Raw genomic sequence first — 12,368 nt, 5'->3', positions numbered from 1 at the left:
GACCCCACGCGACTCGAGGAGGAGCACGCCGCCGCCGGCCTCACCGTGGCGCTCATGCCCGTGCTCAACCAGGTGGCCGGGCTGCTGGGCAGCGGGGAGGGCGGCCCGACCGAGAGCTGGGCCGAGGCCGTGCGGCTGGGCCTCGAGGGCTGCCAGCGCCTCTACCCCGTGCTGCAGCAGTGCTTGGTGCGGGCTGCCCGGCGGAGGAGCGCCGCCGCGCCGTCGTGACCCGGAAGCCGGAGCCGTCAGCTTCCAGACTGCGCCGAGCTGAGAACTCGGAGGGCCAGAGAGGATCCGAGGAGGCGTGCACAGAACTGATGCACTGGACAGCTGTGTTGGAACTATTTCATTAAAGAAACTTTTCTACTTGAGCCGGTGCTTCCCAGCCGCGACCCATTTGAGGACACTCGGGACTGCGGCCTGACTCCCACCTTGGAAAAGACTTCAGCTGGACTGGCCTGGAAGACGCGGCTTGGAGCTGTTGTTTTGTAAGGGATGGACCCTATGCAGGCCAACTAGTGACCCCTTTTATAGAATTGGACTGCTTTTGAGAACGTGGACGAGCGGGCTGCGCCTTCCCAGCTAAAACAAATTCCTTTATATCTGAAAAAGTCGTCTTTTGTGTTTCTTGTCTGTGGTGGATTTAAAGAAGCAAGGCTCTTCTGAGCTGTGTAGTGTTCTTGGGCCCCTGGTGTTAAGGGCTTGGGACAGCATTGTCATAAAGGTGTCCTGTTACTTAGAGCAATATAAGCAGAAGAGACCACCCGCAAGTGAAGGAGGTGCGGGGGTTGGTGTTGGGAAATGTGCTTTGAAGGAGGAGAAGCTGCCGCTTGAGTACCAGAGGGCTGCTGCGCAGGGGTGGCAGGAATAGGGAAGGTTGCGTGGCCCCAGGAGCACTCTGGGTGCACTTGCTGGCCTCTGGTTTGGTGCTGGGCAAGACCACAGCTCAGGAGTGGGTCCTGGGTGGAAGCCAAATCCCCTCCTTCCTAGGCCCTGTGCAGAGCAGCACAGCCAGAGGCCTCCTGCACTGCTGCTAAGAAGTAGGGGTCCAGGCTGGCTTTGCTATCCTCCAGTCTTGTCTCCCGCGAGAGGGCGGATAAACTGGCAGGAGTAAGAGCTTCTGGATTTGGGGGACCAGATGCAGTCTGGCCATTATTCCATATGGCAGAGCTGGCCTAGCTGAGCGACCACAAGAGTGGCATCTTCCCTGTGTGACTCCTGAGACCCGTGGGTTTGTGCTCAGGTCTGAATTGGAAGAAGGCAGGGCAGCTTGATGCCCTCTCTGTCCCCTGGCTTAGAAGCTTCTGAACATGCATGTCTCAGGCCAGCTCAGCTTCTGGAAGGCCTGACCTGAGGCTCCCAAGGACCAGAATGAAGCTTAGACCATACCAAGAAACCCTGACCAGGGAAAAGAAATACAAATTTATTTTTCTCCTTTGACATTACAGTATTTCCAGAGCAGGTCTGAAGTACATAGTATCACACCAGTGAGAGACAAGATAGAAACAGGACATAAAAATGATACTCTATTCTGAATGAGGGTGGATGGGTGGGGAGTCTGGAACCAAAGGAGGTCATGTGGGACACACACCAAGGAGCTTAAAGGTCAGTTTCAGACCAGAAGGGGTCCGTAGAACATGAGTTTATTTCCTGTGCATCACTGGAGCTGAGAAAGCTGGGCTGGCGGCGGGGGCGGGACACTCCACACAGAACTGGCAGGGCCTGGGGCAGGGAGAAGAGCAGCCAAAGCAATGCCTGCAGTCAGAGGGGGCAGATGTGCTCCCAAGGTGGGGGCGGGGCGCTGTTCTTCCGCCCCTTGCCAGACGGCCTCCCTCATGAGGATAGTGAGCATGTGCTAGACCTCCCTCTTAGCTCCCCGGACTATCTGGAAACATGGCCTCCAAAAGCAAAAGCAACCATTACGGAGGGGCTTCCCAGCTGGTGTGGTGAGCCACACCTCCGCTTCATTGTACTCATTCCAGAATGTGTGCTTTTGGTCGCACAGGTGCCACCAGGAGGCCTTCCAAAAACCCCATGAGGCAAGGAAGGGAGCCGTCTGGGAAGAAGCCGGGAGGAATTCCAGTCTTCTACTGACTGCCCTCCTGGTCCGATGCATGATTCTTCACCTGTAGCAAAACAGAAGCAGGACTCTGGCCAGGAGGGCTGAGAGGCATGGGGTAGCTGGGGAAGGGAGGTCTGTCTGCTAACATCTCCCCTCACCCCCGCGTCCCTTTCTGGGCAGCTTTGGCAGCTCAGTGCTCCTTGAGATTCTTCTTGAGGCCTGGGAACCCAGAACCACCAGACAAAGCATTCTCTTCATCTAGCCCAGTCTTTTCCCAGATGTGACTCAGGCCTGGGCAACAGTAAGGGCCCTCCAGAGCCCAGGAGTTGGAGGGGCAAAGCTGGGCAGGTGGAGGAAGGGAAGCTTGTTACTTCCAGCTGCCCCCACCCCCATCCTGGGCCCTGTTGAGACAGCCCAAACTCCCTCAGGGACTACCACTAAGGGAGGAGGGTATGGTAGGTTAGGGAGCATCTGGGCCCTTTAATGCTGCACAAAGAGCAGGTTTGGGTGTTCTCCAGCTAGGAAGGTCCACGTGCCACAGCTTCCCCAGGGAGCATGGTACACTATATCACACGGGGGCAGGAGCAGGGAGAAGGCAGAAATCGGTTTTAACAAGCTTGCCAGGTGGTTCTCAGGCAAGGGGTGTGGGCCATGAGGCACAGCTGTGGCATTCTGCAGAGCTCAAAGCCTGCCTCCCGGCTTCCTGGAGAAGATGGTATTTCAGCCCAGAACTGGCCCAGCTGCCTGGCTGTGGCCCCTAGCCCTGCTGAGCTTATCAAGCCCGAATTGAGAGGGGAGAAAAAGCAGTGCAGGGCCCATCTTCTGGGCCTGGTTCGTGGTAGAAGTCATATGACTCCCCTCAACAACCACTGTGGGCTCCTGCACAAACCGGAATCTCCCTCGTTCACAGGGAGGCCACAAGGACCCAAACACAAGGCAGGTGAGAATGAGGAGAGGTGTCAGGCCACTCACTGCCTCCTCTGGGTGTGTGCTGTCCTCTGGGCTGTCTGCTTCTGGATGGGCCCTCTGGCCCCTGGGCTCCTGCTTGGCTTCAGTGATTCTGCATGAGTAACTCTTACTCACTGCGGCCCTGTTTTCTTCACTGGCGTCTGACCCTGTGCAGGGACAGTTGTCAGTTAGTGGCCAGGTTTGGAGGTCCCGGCTGATATCAGAGAGGTTGCTTGGCGCCTGGCAACTGATGTAGAGTGCCTAGGACTTGAGAGGACAAGATGGGGTTGGGCTGGGACACTGCTTTGCCCCCAGACAGCTGCTGGGTGGTGGGAGGAAGGTCATAGGACAGCCTCGAAGCCATAGGGTCTTCAAGACCTGGGAACAACCAGAGGGAGTGAGGGAAAGTAGACCCTGGGAGGGCAGGAAGGAGCCCTGCAGATGGAAAGCAGGACCCCAGGTGCCAGGCCCCTGGCACCTTCAGCAGTGGGAAAAGCTGGAGGACACTTAAGAGTGCAGTCTGGGCCCCCAGTTGGAGGTTCTTGACCTGGAAACTGGTCCCTCTGCTGGTCCATGCGCTCCAGATTCTCCAATAGACGGTCCACCTGGGCTTTGATCTGGTTTAGCTCCCTCCTGATAGAGTGCAGCTCCTTGGTCTGGACTGTTTGGAGAGGGGCCAGAGCTGGTGGCCCCACAGACCCAGGAGGCAGAGAGCAGTGCTGCCGCTGCTCGCTGCTCGCGGGCCTGCCCTCACTGCTGAGGTCCTCCCAGCTCTTCCCTCGCCCTGTAGGGGAGGGCTCTGCCCCCTCACTCACGCTTTATTTGCTCTCGGGGCAGGTGGCTCTTCCTGGGGCCCTTGTGGGGACTGAAGCTGCTCTTAACCCCCATGCCCACGTGGGTCCTCCGGATCTTGACAGGCATGCGGTTGAGGAGTGGAGGGATTCCTTGGTATTCATACACCCTACTGGGACAGGAGAGAGGGATTCAGGCCAACCAGCCTCACTGTTTACCCAGAGGACTGACGGGACAAGACCCACCTACCTGTAGGGGACATCTTCCCTGTACAGCTTGTAGTCCAGGTCATAGTTACTGCTGCAACAGAGACAGATGGAGAAAGGGTCATTCTCCATGGCCAGAGTCCTTGCCCAGACCCATTTAACTTGAAGAAACTGAGGTATGCAAATTTTCTGTAGAATCCCAGGATTCTCCCTTGGAAGAGCCCTTAGAGACTTGACCAAGGCCACTTTGAGAGACCACAGCAAATCATCTTCCCCATGTCTGGCTTCTGATAAGGGGCATCTGTCGGGTGGCCCTAGGTGGCAGGACTAAGACAATCGCCTGCAGCCTTCTGGCCAGCCAGATCGGGGCTCTCCAAAAGTTCCTCTGCCTGACCCAGGAACAGCTGATGTCCTGAAACGTAGTCTGGCAAAGGATGAAAGGAAAGAGTTAAGTCAGGGCCCTAAGCCACGGTAGGACTGTGAGAGCCTGTAATCCTTGCTCCTTGCTTTGCTATTGCCAGAATGCGGCCCAGCACTGACTGGCAGGGCCAGCCAGGCAGGGTTAAGGCTGTGGCCAGACTGCCTTGGGAGAGAGCAGGAGTTTGGAAAGTCCCACTCTCACTGCCCGGCCTCTTCCCCTTCTCTCCTGTAGGGAAATGGCGCCCAGGAGGGATGTGGAGATGGGTACAGAGACCATTAGGTCCCCGCCTGGGCAGGGCGGCTCTGCGGGACACAGCTGCGGGAGCTGCAGGGACCATCTGCGCCTGGGGCTGGAACGCGGGATAAGGAGCAGGGGAGGGGATGCGTGCGGGGCAATACAGTTTCTAAAACGACTTTCTGGTGCTGTGCGCCCACGTCCCCAGCGCAGGCCCAGTCCACGAGGGGCGAGGCCTGTAGGGCCGCAGGGTCAGATGGAGGACGTTGGGTGGGGAGGGTGGCTTCCCCTTAATCCTGGTACGCCCTACAGGCCCGTAGGTGAAATTTCCGGCCACCCCGCTCCCCATCTCCCACGCCTCCGCTTTCTGGCTTCTGGAGGTCTGGATGGGCCGCCTGGAAACTGCAAGGATGCAGACTGCTGATTCCGGGGGTGGGAGGTCCATACTTTGAGAAAGGAAACGTGACAGCGGCGCGCCGGGAGGGCACGTGCGCAGCCCCGGGGGTCAGAAAAGAGGTGGGGGTCCCGCGCGCAATGCAGGAAACTAGCAGCCTCCGGAGGGCCTGGGACTAGCGGGCCGGGGCTTGGGGACTGGGACAGAACTGAAGCCGATGCGTCTACACTGGGCGCCACTGCTCAGGGAAAATTCTCACTCTTCTCGATCCTCTGGAGTTGGACCGGGAGCCCCGCCCCCACGGACCCGACGGAGACATTGATCGAGAGCAGACGTGGTGCTGGAGCCTGTGGCTGACCACCTGAGTCTCGGTTGCAACTCTTCATTCAGAGCTGCATTGGTGGTTCAGTGGTAGAATTCTCGCCTGCCACGCGGGAGGCCCGGGTTCGATTCCCGGCCAATGCAACAAGGCAACTTTTTTTTCCTTCCTGCTTTACATTTTTGCCCCCTTACAACGACTTTTTGAAGTAGCCAAAAATGAATGCTGAGGGACTGATATTTCATTGACGGCTTAGCACAAACTTGAGAGCTCCCTGAGTTGAAAGAAGCAGGATGGGTTTGGGAATTAGCTGTTACACCTCACAGCATGCCTGCTGCAGCACAGGGTTCCCTAGGCCTGAGAAAGAGGGGCTCTGCTTGCCGGCCCTCCCACCCTCACCCCACCCCATACCACAGCTAGGTCATCAGCCAGGGCTGATGGCAAGTGGCCTTGAGTCTTTGCCCCCCAGGGGTTAGCGGCCTGGTCACATGGGTTCTCATCTACTTGTCCTCTGGTCGGGGCTAATTGCTATAGTCTGCAAGAGGACACTTCCCACAAAAGGAGAAATAGAGCACACCTTCAGAATGGTGCAGTGGGCAGAGGTCAAGCCACCTGTGTCCTCAGGGCCAGGGGCAGGGGGAAGGGCTTGGGGCAATCCTTACACCACAGACCTTTCCCTACAGGTTGAAAAATTCCATTTGGAGGCCCAAGTCAATGGCCTAGACTTGACTAGTTCTCATGGACAGTTCATCTAGCAGATCAGTGACCACCAGAACTGCATCCCAACCCTGCCCTTCCTTTGGGGCACCATCTTCAGGGCCAGACCCACAGCCACATCTGCCCACCCACTGCTGCCCTGGACCCAGGCGGCTCCAGTGACAACCCACCCCCACCCCTCAAAGGGCTTCATTCTCCCAGTGGAATCCCCTGTGGGTGTGTGCCTTAAGGACATCACCCCTGCCCCAGGCCTTGAGTGCTGGGTCCCCTCTGAAAGAAGTCTGAGTCCCTGCCAGACGGCTGCCTTTATTTTCCATCGCCTCCCTATTCCTGCACCTGCACCCTTCAGAAGGCTGGCGGGAGCAGGTCCAGGGAAGGTAGGAGGCGGAGGATAGGAAATCCGAAGGTGACTGGAAGGGAAGAACAGACATAATTACCAAACCCCTAGAATCACAAGAGACAAGGCAAACGGGCACACCACATGTGCAGTTCTGCTCCTCTAAAGGCAAGTTAGAAACACTGTGTTACGCATGAGCACACACCTACTCATCAGCCGCAAACAAAAGCAGTGCCAAAGCCCCCCACACTGGCATACTCACAGGGTGACACAGACCTTCAGGCTGACGCTGACAGGGAGAGATTTAGCTTAATCTCTCTCAAGGTCAACCTGGAGGTGCAGGGACTTCTCAGAGCAGCCCCCAGCCCAGCCTCGATATCTCACTTCTAGAAAGATGAGGCAAGGTGAAACCCAAAAGAATCTGGAAACTTCGGTACCAGGGGATTTACACGCTACTGTTCCTAACAGCAAACACCTGCCCCACTGCCTCCTCCACCGCAGGGTAGAATCCACCCAAATGCCCTCAGGAGGGCCAGGAGCTGAGTGAGGCCATCACAGACACCCTGCTGAGGGGACACACTTGTTAAGCTTGTGAAAATGACACACTGGCTAGCAGAACATGGGGAACTTCTTTCTGAAAATGTCTAAAGATTTCTTAACATTTTTCTTTTTTTTTTAATGTGCATGAGCGGGGCGGGGGGGCAGAGAGAAAGGGGGACAGAGCTGTCAGCACCGAGCCCAACGTGGGGCTCAAATTCACCAACCTTGAGATCAAGGCCCAAGGCGAAGTCAGAAGCTTAACCAACTGAGCTACCCAGGCTCCCTTAACACTTTCTTATGCTTTCCACGTTAGGGAGAAGATATCATCCAGGGAAGTTCCCACTTGCTACTTCCCAAATATCTGTACCTGGACAAAGCCCCCAAGCATTATGCAGGTGGGGATCCCCTGGGAGGACCCAAGCCCTGTGGCTCCAGGTGGGAGGAGGGGGCATCCTGCCTCTGTCAGCAGGGTGGTGCTGGGAACATCAGCGATGAGCAGCCTTGGTCATCTCCTTGGTCATCTCCTTGGTCATCTCCTTCAGTTTACAGACAAAAGCTGAGGCCGAGGGAGAAGGAATCTCCAGGTGCCGCAGTGAGCACCCTGAGCTGACCTCCTGAGGGCCTGTTCCATCGCAGGGGAACCCAGAGCCCCAGACAAGCCCGCAAGCAGCCTCCCTCCCCTTCGGACGACCCTGGACAGACTCACCAGGAAATGGCTGTGCCCGGCTGCCTCTTCTGGCCTGGCTGGGTGGGGCCCGGCCTGGTCTCTCCAGCCATGTCTAAATCTGAAGAGAGAAAGAGAGCAGGGCAGAGCATGAGAGGAGGGAAGGAGGGGTGCAGAGGAAGGGCCCAAGTGCACATGGCCCTCACTGGCTTCCAGGCTGCCCCCTCCCTGCTCCTCAGCCGCCAGGCAGTGGGCAGGGTCCCCTGAGTGGCCCTGAGACGCGGTGCAACAGAGCGCGTGGCTGGCCTGGCCTCCACACCCCAAATCCTCCTTCACACCGTGGGAGTCAACCCCATTGCCTGTGTCCTCAGTGGTACCGTCCAAAGGCAGGAGGGAAGATATCCTCTGTGTGTCCTCTGGGGAGACAGCTAGCCCTGGCCAGAGACAATTTTCAAGTGTCCTGCTGCCTGCTGCCGGCCCACGCGCCCCAGCTGCCTGTGGGCTAAGCCCCTGGGTCGCAGATGACCAGCGTGGCTCTAAGTGAGAAGCAAAGCCAGCAGCTGGCCTGCGCTGGGGAACAGACACCCCACTGCCCTCTTCCGGCGGGGAGAGGCAAGAGTCGGCTGATCCCATGCTGGGGAGGGCTGTGTGCCCGTCACCGCAGATCTTCTGGTTTCTGGGCTCCTCTCCTTTGCCGCCCACTGCTCGAGAAAGCAGCTCTTTGGCCGTGGGAGAAGGCCGCTCACTGCGTACCCCCACTCGGTGTCTGGCCCTCGGTATGTGCCACTTGATGTCTGAGGAATACATGAATGGAAGTCCATGAAATTGATTCTGGTTTTTGTTTGGGGTTTGGATGAGACCCCAGAGTTTCGCTAGTGACTTCAAGGCCCCTCCTCTGAGCCCAAGCCCTTTCTTCCTCAGTCTGTGATCATCATTTGTGGTCCACGGGGGCTGCCAAGATGGTAACACATGTGAGCCTTCTCCTTTTCCTGTTCTCAAGACTTCACGCGCTACAAGAGCCAAGAGCACTTACCCAGCACCTGCTTGCTTGCCGTAGGGAACAGGAGACTGGTCGCAGTGTCCCTGAGACACTGATGATCCAGACCAAGTGTTTAATTGGGAGGAAGTTGGCGATTTGTCACCCCCACCTTGGCCTTCCTCTTCCATTCATGGTCCTGATTCACCCACTTAAGGACACATTACCCGAATGCCCATGGACCAAGGTGAACACTGTACTTTGTTTCATGTGGCTTTCTGTGTCTATTCCTTTGGTGTATCTATTTAAAAATTTTTTTAAGTTTATTTTTGAGAGAGAGAGAGACAGAGAATGTGCAGGGGAGGAGACAGAGAGAGCTGAAGACACAGAATCTGAAGAAGGCTCCAGGCTCTGAGCTGTCAGCATAGAACCTGATATGGGGCTCAGACTCATAAATGGCGAGACCATGACCTGAACCGAAGTCGGATGCTTAACCGATTGAGCCACCCAGGCGCCCAGTGGCGTATCTTAATACCTGTGGTCACTTTCCCATTTACAATGTCCAGTGGGGACAGAAAATCACACGCATGTCCACCACACAAAGCACGGGCACTTAGAAATGCCTGATATGCCCAAGATAGAAGGCACAGCATTAAAATAAGTTTGTCATTTTCTTTGGGCTAAACATCATCACTATCCCCTAAAAACGGGAATACTGAGTAGGATGTGATTGCACAGAGAGGAGAGAATGCAGAAACCTGCATCATTCTCCTGGGTCCCCAATCACAGGATCCAGCTTTGGGTCAAGAGGGAAAAACCATTAAATGGCTACCAGATTGCCAGTCCTGGGGTACTTATCATAAGGGGGTTAGTGGGGTGTCTGGGAAGTTCACCATCTATGGCAAACTATGTCTACATGTGTAATGGGCATCTTCCTGGGCCACGGGCAGCCCAGAGCAGACAAGCCTGGAGTTATGGCTGTCCCCACCCCCCATTTGGGGCAGTATTAGTCAAGATTCTCCAGAGAAACTGAACCAATAGGATGTATATACAGAAAGAAAGAGATTTATTCTAAGGAATTGGCTGACAAATCTCAAGATTTGCAGTTGGCAAACTGGAGGCCCAAGAGAAATAACGGCATGCTTCTAGTGCAAAGCCCAGTAGATCCGAGACCTCTATAAAAGAGTCCGTTTCAGTTCAAGTCTGAGGGCAGGAAGAAAGAAAATTCATGTCCCAGCTCAATGGCAGTCCGGTAGGAAGAGTTCCCTCTTACTCTTGGGAAGTAAATCTTTTTCATTCTAGTCACGCGTTTGACTGATTGGATAAGGCCCACCTACATTCACTTTACTGAGTCTTCTCCTTCAAATGTTGATCTCATCCAAAAACACTCTTAGAGACTCACCTAAAATAATATTTGGCCAAATCTCTGTGCACTACATGGCCCTAAATGAAACATAAACTTAACCATCACAGGGACCAAGCACCACATTCATCTCTCACAAAGACCCCTGGATAAGTTTCCTGAGGGACACACCCTCCTGCATTCCCCCAGGGCTGCGAGTGTGTGATTCCTAGACATGGGAGGGATAGTTCATGAAAGGAGTCATAATGAGTGACAGCAGATGACACAAGGACAGGGGAGGTCAGCAGCCAGATGGGAAGAAAGGAGAAGACAGAAACAGACCAAGTGGATGGAAGGACTAGAATGAAGCTAAAGGAGCAAAGCAGACAGATGGATAAATTGCACAACTGGTCTCCAGGGTTCCCTGAGCCCAATGTGCCCCCCCCAACTTGATCAAATGGAGGCAAAGTAGTTCACTTATTTTCATAGAGCTCCCACGAAGAAAGGAAAGGGTCACTGTGTCATCCCCAATACTAGAATGTTGCAACCAGTGGCCAGAAGTGATTGAAATCCAACCAGCTGCCAGATCAGGCTGCACCTCCACATCCAGCATCTCCCCTGACCTTCACCGCAGCCTTGTAGGGTAGATGCTCTTAGTGCCTTGTAGGGTAGATGCATCTCACAGAAGAGCTACCGTATCCAGGCGCTTGTGGAGAGGAGCTGGGAGGGGCAGTGGGAGCTCAGTCCTCTGCCTTGCAGCCACTGCAGCGTCCCAAGAAGTTAGAGGACTGACTTGAAGCTACCCAGTCAGGGAGCACCTGGGTGGCTCTGTCGCTTAAGTGTCTGACTCTTGATTTGGGCTCAGGTCATGATCTCATGGTTTGGTGAGTTCAGGCCCCACGTCTGACAGTGAGGAGGAGCCTGCTTGGGATTCTCTCTCTCCCTTTCTCTTTCTGCCTCTCCCCTGCTTCCCTCCTCTCGAAATAAATAAACTAAAAAAAGAAAGACAGAAAATACCCAGTGGGATCAGCTGGAAGCAGAGGCCAGGTCTGTCAGCACCTCCAGGCTGCCCTGTCCTGGCGCCACGCTGCTCCCTTACCCGCTCCACCCTGTGCAGAAGCCAAAGCAGGCCGAGAACAGAGCATGGGCAGACAGGACAGTGCCGCAGGCCTGAGTCCTAGATGTGCCAGGAGGCTTCTCCCAGTGGACATGAGTCACTCTTTCCACTGCTCCACATCTGAGCCCCCTTTCCTGTGTTACAGGTATCCCCTAGCTTTGAGAGAGAAACTGCCTCCCATGAAAGAGGCTAAAAATGCCCCTTTCTGCCTCCCTTTCCTGGCCTTCATTGCCCCGAGGGCCTGGGCATGTAATGTGGCCCCTCCCCTCAGACCCACATGCCTGACTCTGAATGAAAGCTGCCAGTGTGCTGAAGCCCCCTCAGCTATTGATGGTGGCAGTGGCAGCAGCCACATCCAGCTTTCAAGGGCAGTGGCACCTCTGACCCACGCTGGTGGCACTGACTGTGGCGTCTGCGTCCCGCACAGGCAGTGAGGCAGTGAGTTTTCCAGACCTGATGCTCTGAGCTCTCTAAGACTCCTGGGAATGAAACAGTGTCTTCGGCAAACTCCTTTTCTGCTTCGAGTCACCAGAATCGGTTTCTGTTGCTTAAAACAAGAACCTTGAATGATACGACATTGGACGAGCTGTGGAAGGAGCTGAAAGCCCAGGGGGAAATGGAGGTGCGCTAAAGCTGGAGCGTGGCCAGAGGACGGTGAAAATCCAGCTACTATTAAGGGACAGGATACCAGGAGAGCATGGGATGCCATGGTGAGACAGTTAATCCTGCGGTCCCCCAGAACAAAGCCCCCCTCAAAGGCAGGGCTTTGGGGACCTGGCTGCTCCTGACATAGAAGAGTAAGAGGCCGAGGGCTGTTGGCCAGAGAGTTGTGCAAATGGCACCACACAGCTTAAAGGAAAGAAGGCAATCTCAGAGTCCAAATTCTCAGCTCAAGTCATGGTTAGAAAACCAAGGAATTTTTTTAATTTAAAAAAATTGTTTTAATGTTTATTTATTTTTGAGAGAGAAAGACTGAGCGTAAGCAGCGGAGGGGCAGAAAGAGAGGGAGACAAAGAATCCAAAGCAGGCTCCAGACTCTGAACTGTCCGCACCAACGCAGGGTTCAAACCCATGAACCGTGAGATCATAACCTGAGCCAAAGTTGGACATTTAACTGACTGAGCCACTCAGGTGCCTCGGACCTTTTAAAATGTGTGTTTACTTTTGAGAGAAAGCTTGTGCTTGTGAGACCAGAGGAGGGACAGAGAGAAAGAGAGGGAGACAGAGGATCTGAAGCAGGTTCTGTGCTGACACCAGAGAGCCCAACGCAGGGCTTGAACTCAGGAATTGTGAGATCGT

The 12,368-nt window shown here is 55.1% G+C and overlaps 2 protein-coding genes and 1 non-coding gene across 5 annotated transcripts in view; 2 read left to right on the top strand and 1 right to left on the bottom strand.

Moving 5' to 3' along the window:
* EXOSC6 (exosome component 6) overlaps nucleotides 1-611 on the top strand; it is a 1,021-nt gene extending 410 nt beyond the window's left edge. The window contains exon 2 of the mRNA XM_029924221.1: nucleotides 1-611. Within this exon, the coding sequence (XP_029780081.1) occupies nucleotides 1-228 (228 nt within the window). The 3' untranslated portion in view covers nucleotides 229-611.
* Nucleotides 612-1,402: 791 nt separating this feature from the next.
* Nucleotides 1,403-8,158, bottom strand: LOC115280657 (RNA-binding Raly-like protein). Of its 3 annotated transcripts, none has more exons than XM_029925696.1 (7): nucleotides 8,012-8,158; nucleotides 7,677-7,755; nucleotides 4,052-4,102; nucleotides 3,826-3,974; nucleotides 3,558-3,671; nucleotides 3,035-3,177; nucleotides 1,403-2,126 (listed from the first exon to the last, which is right to left on the bottom strand). In XM_029925696.1, exons 2-7 carry the CDS (start codon nucleotides 7,745-7,747, stop codon nucleotides 2,088-2,090), a joined length of 567 nt encoding a protein of 188 aa, XP_029781556.1. In that variant the 5' UTR covers nucleotides 7,748-7,755; nucleotides 8,012-8,158; the 3' UTR covers nucleotides 1,403-2,087. The 3 variants fall into 3 exon arrangements, with proteins under 3 accessions (XP_029781556.1, XP_029781557.1, XP_029781558.1); XM_029925697.1 differs by having other exon boundaries at nucleotides 3,826-3,971; XM_029925698.1 differs by lacking the exon at nucleotides 3,558-3,671.
* Nucleotides 5,452-5,522, top strand: TRNAG-GCC. The gene has a single exon. It is a non-coding gene; the product is annotated as a tRNA-Gly (tRNA).
* Nucleotides 8,159-12,368: the final 4,210 nt, after the last annotated feature.

Source organism: Suricata suricatta, chromosome 16, assembly GCF_006229205.1.
Source record: "Suricata suricatta isolate VVHF042 chromosome 16, meerkat_22Aug2017_6uvM2_HiC, whole genome shotgun sequence".
Lineage (NCBI taxonomy): Eukaryota > Metazoa > Chordata > Mammalia > Carnivora > Herpestidae > Suricata > Suricata suricatta.
The sequence above is the reverse complement of the archived record's forward strand: the minus strand, read 5'-3'. Positions and strand labels throughout refer to the sequence as shown.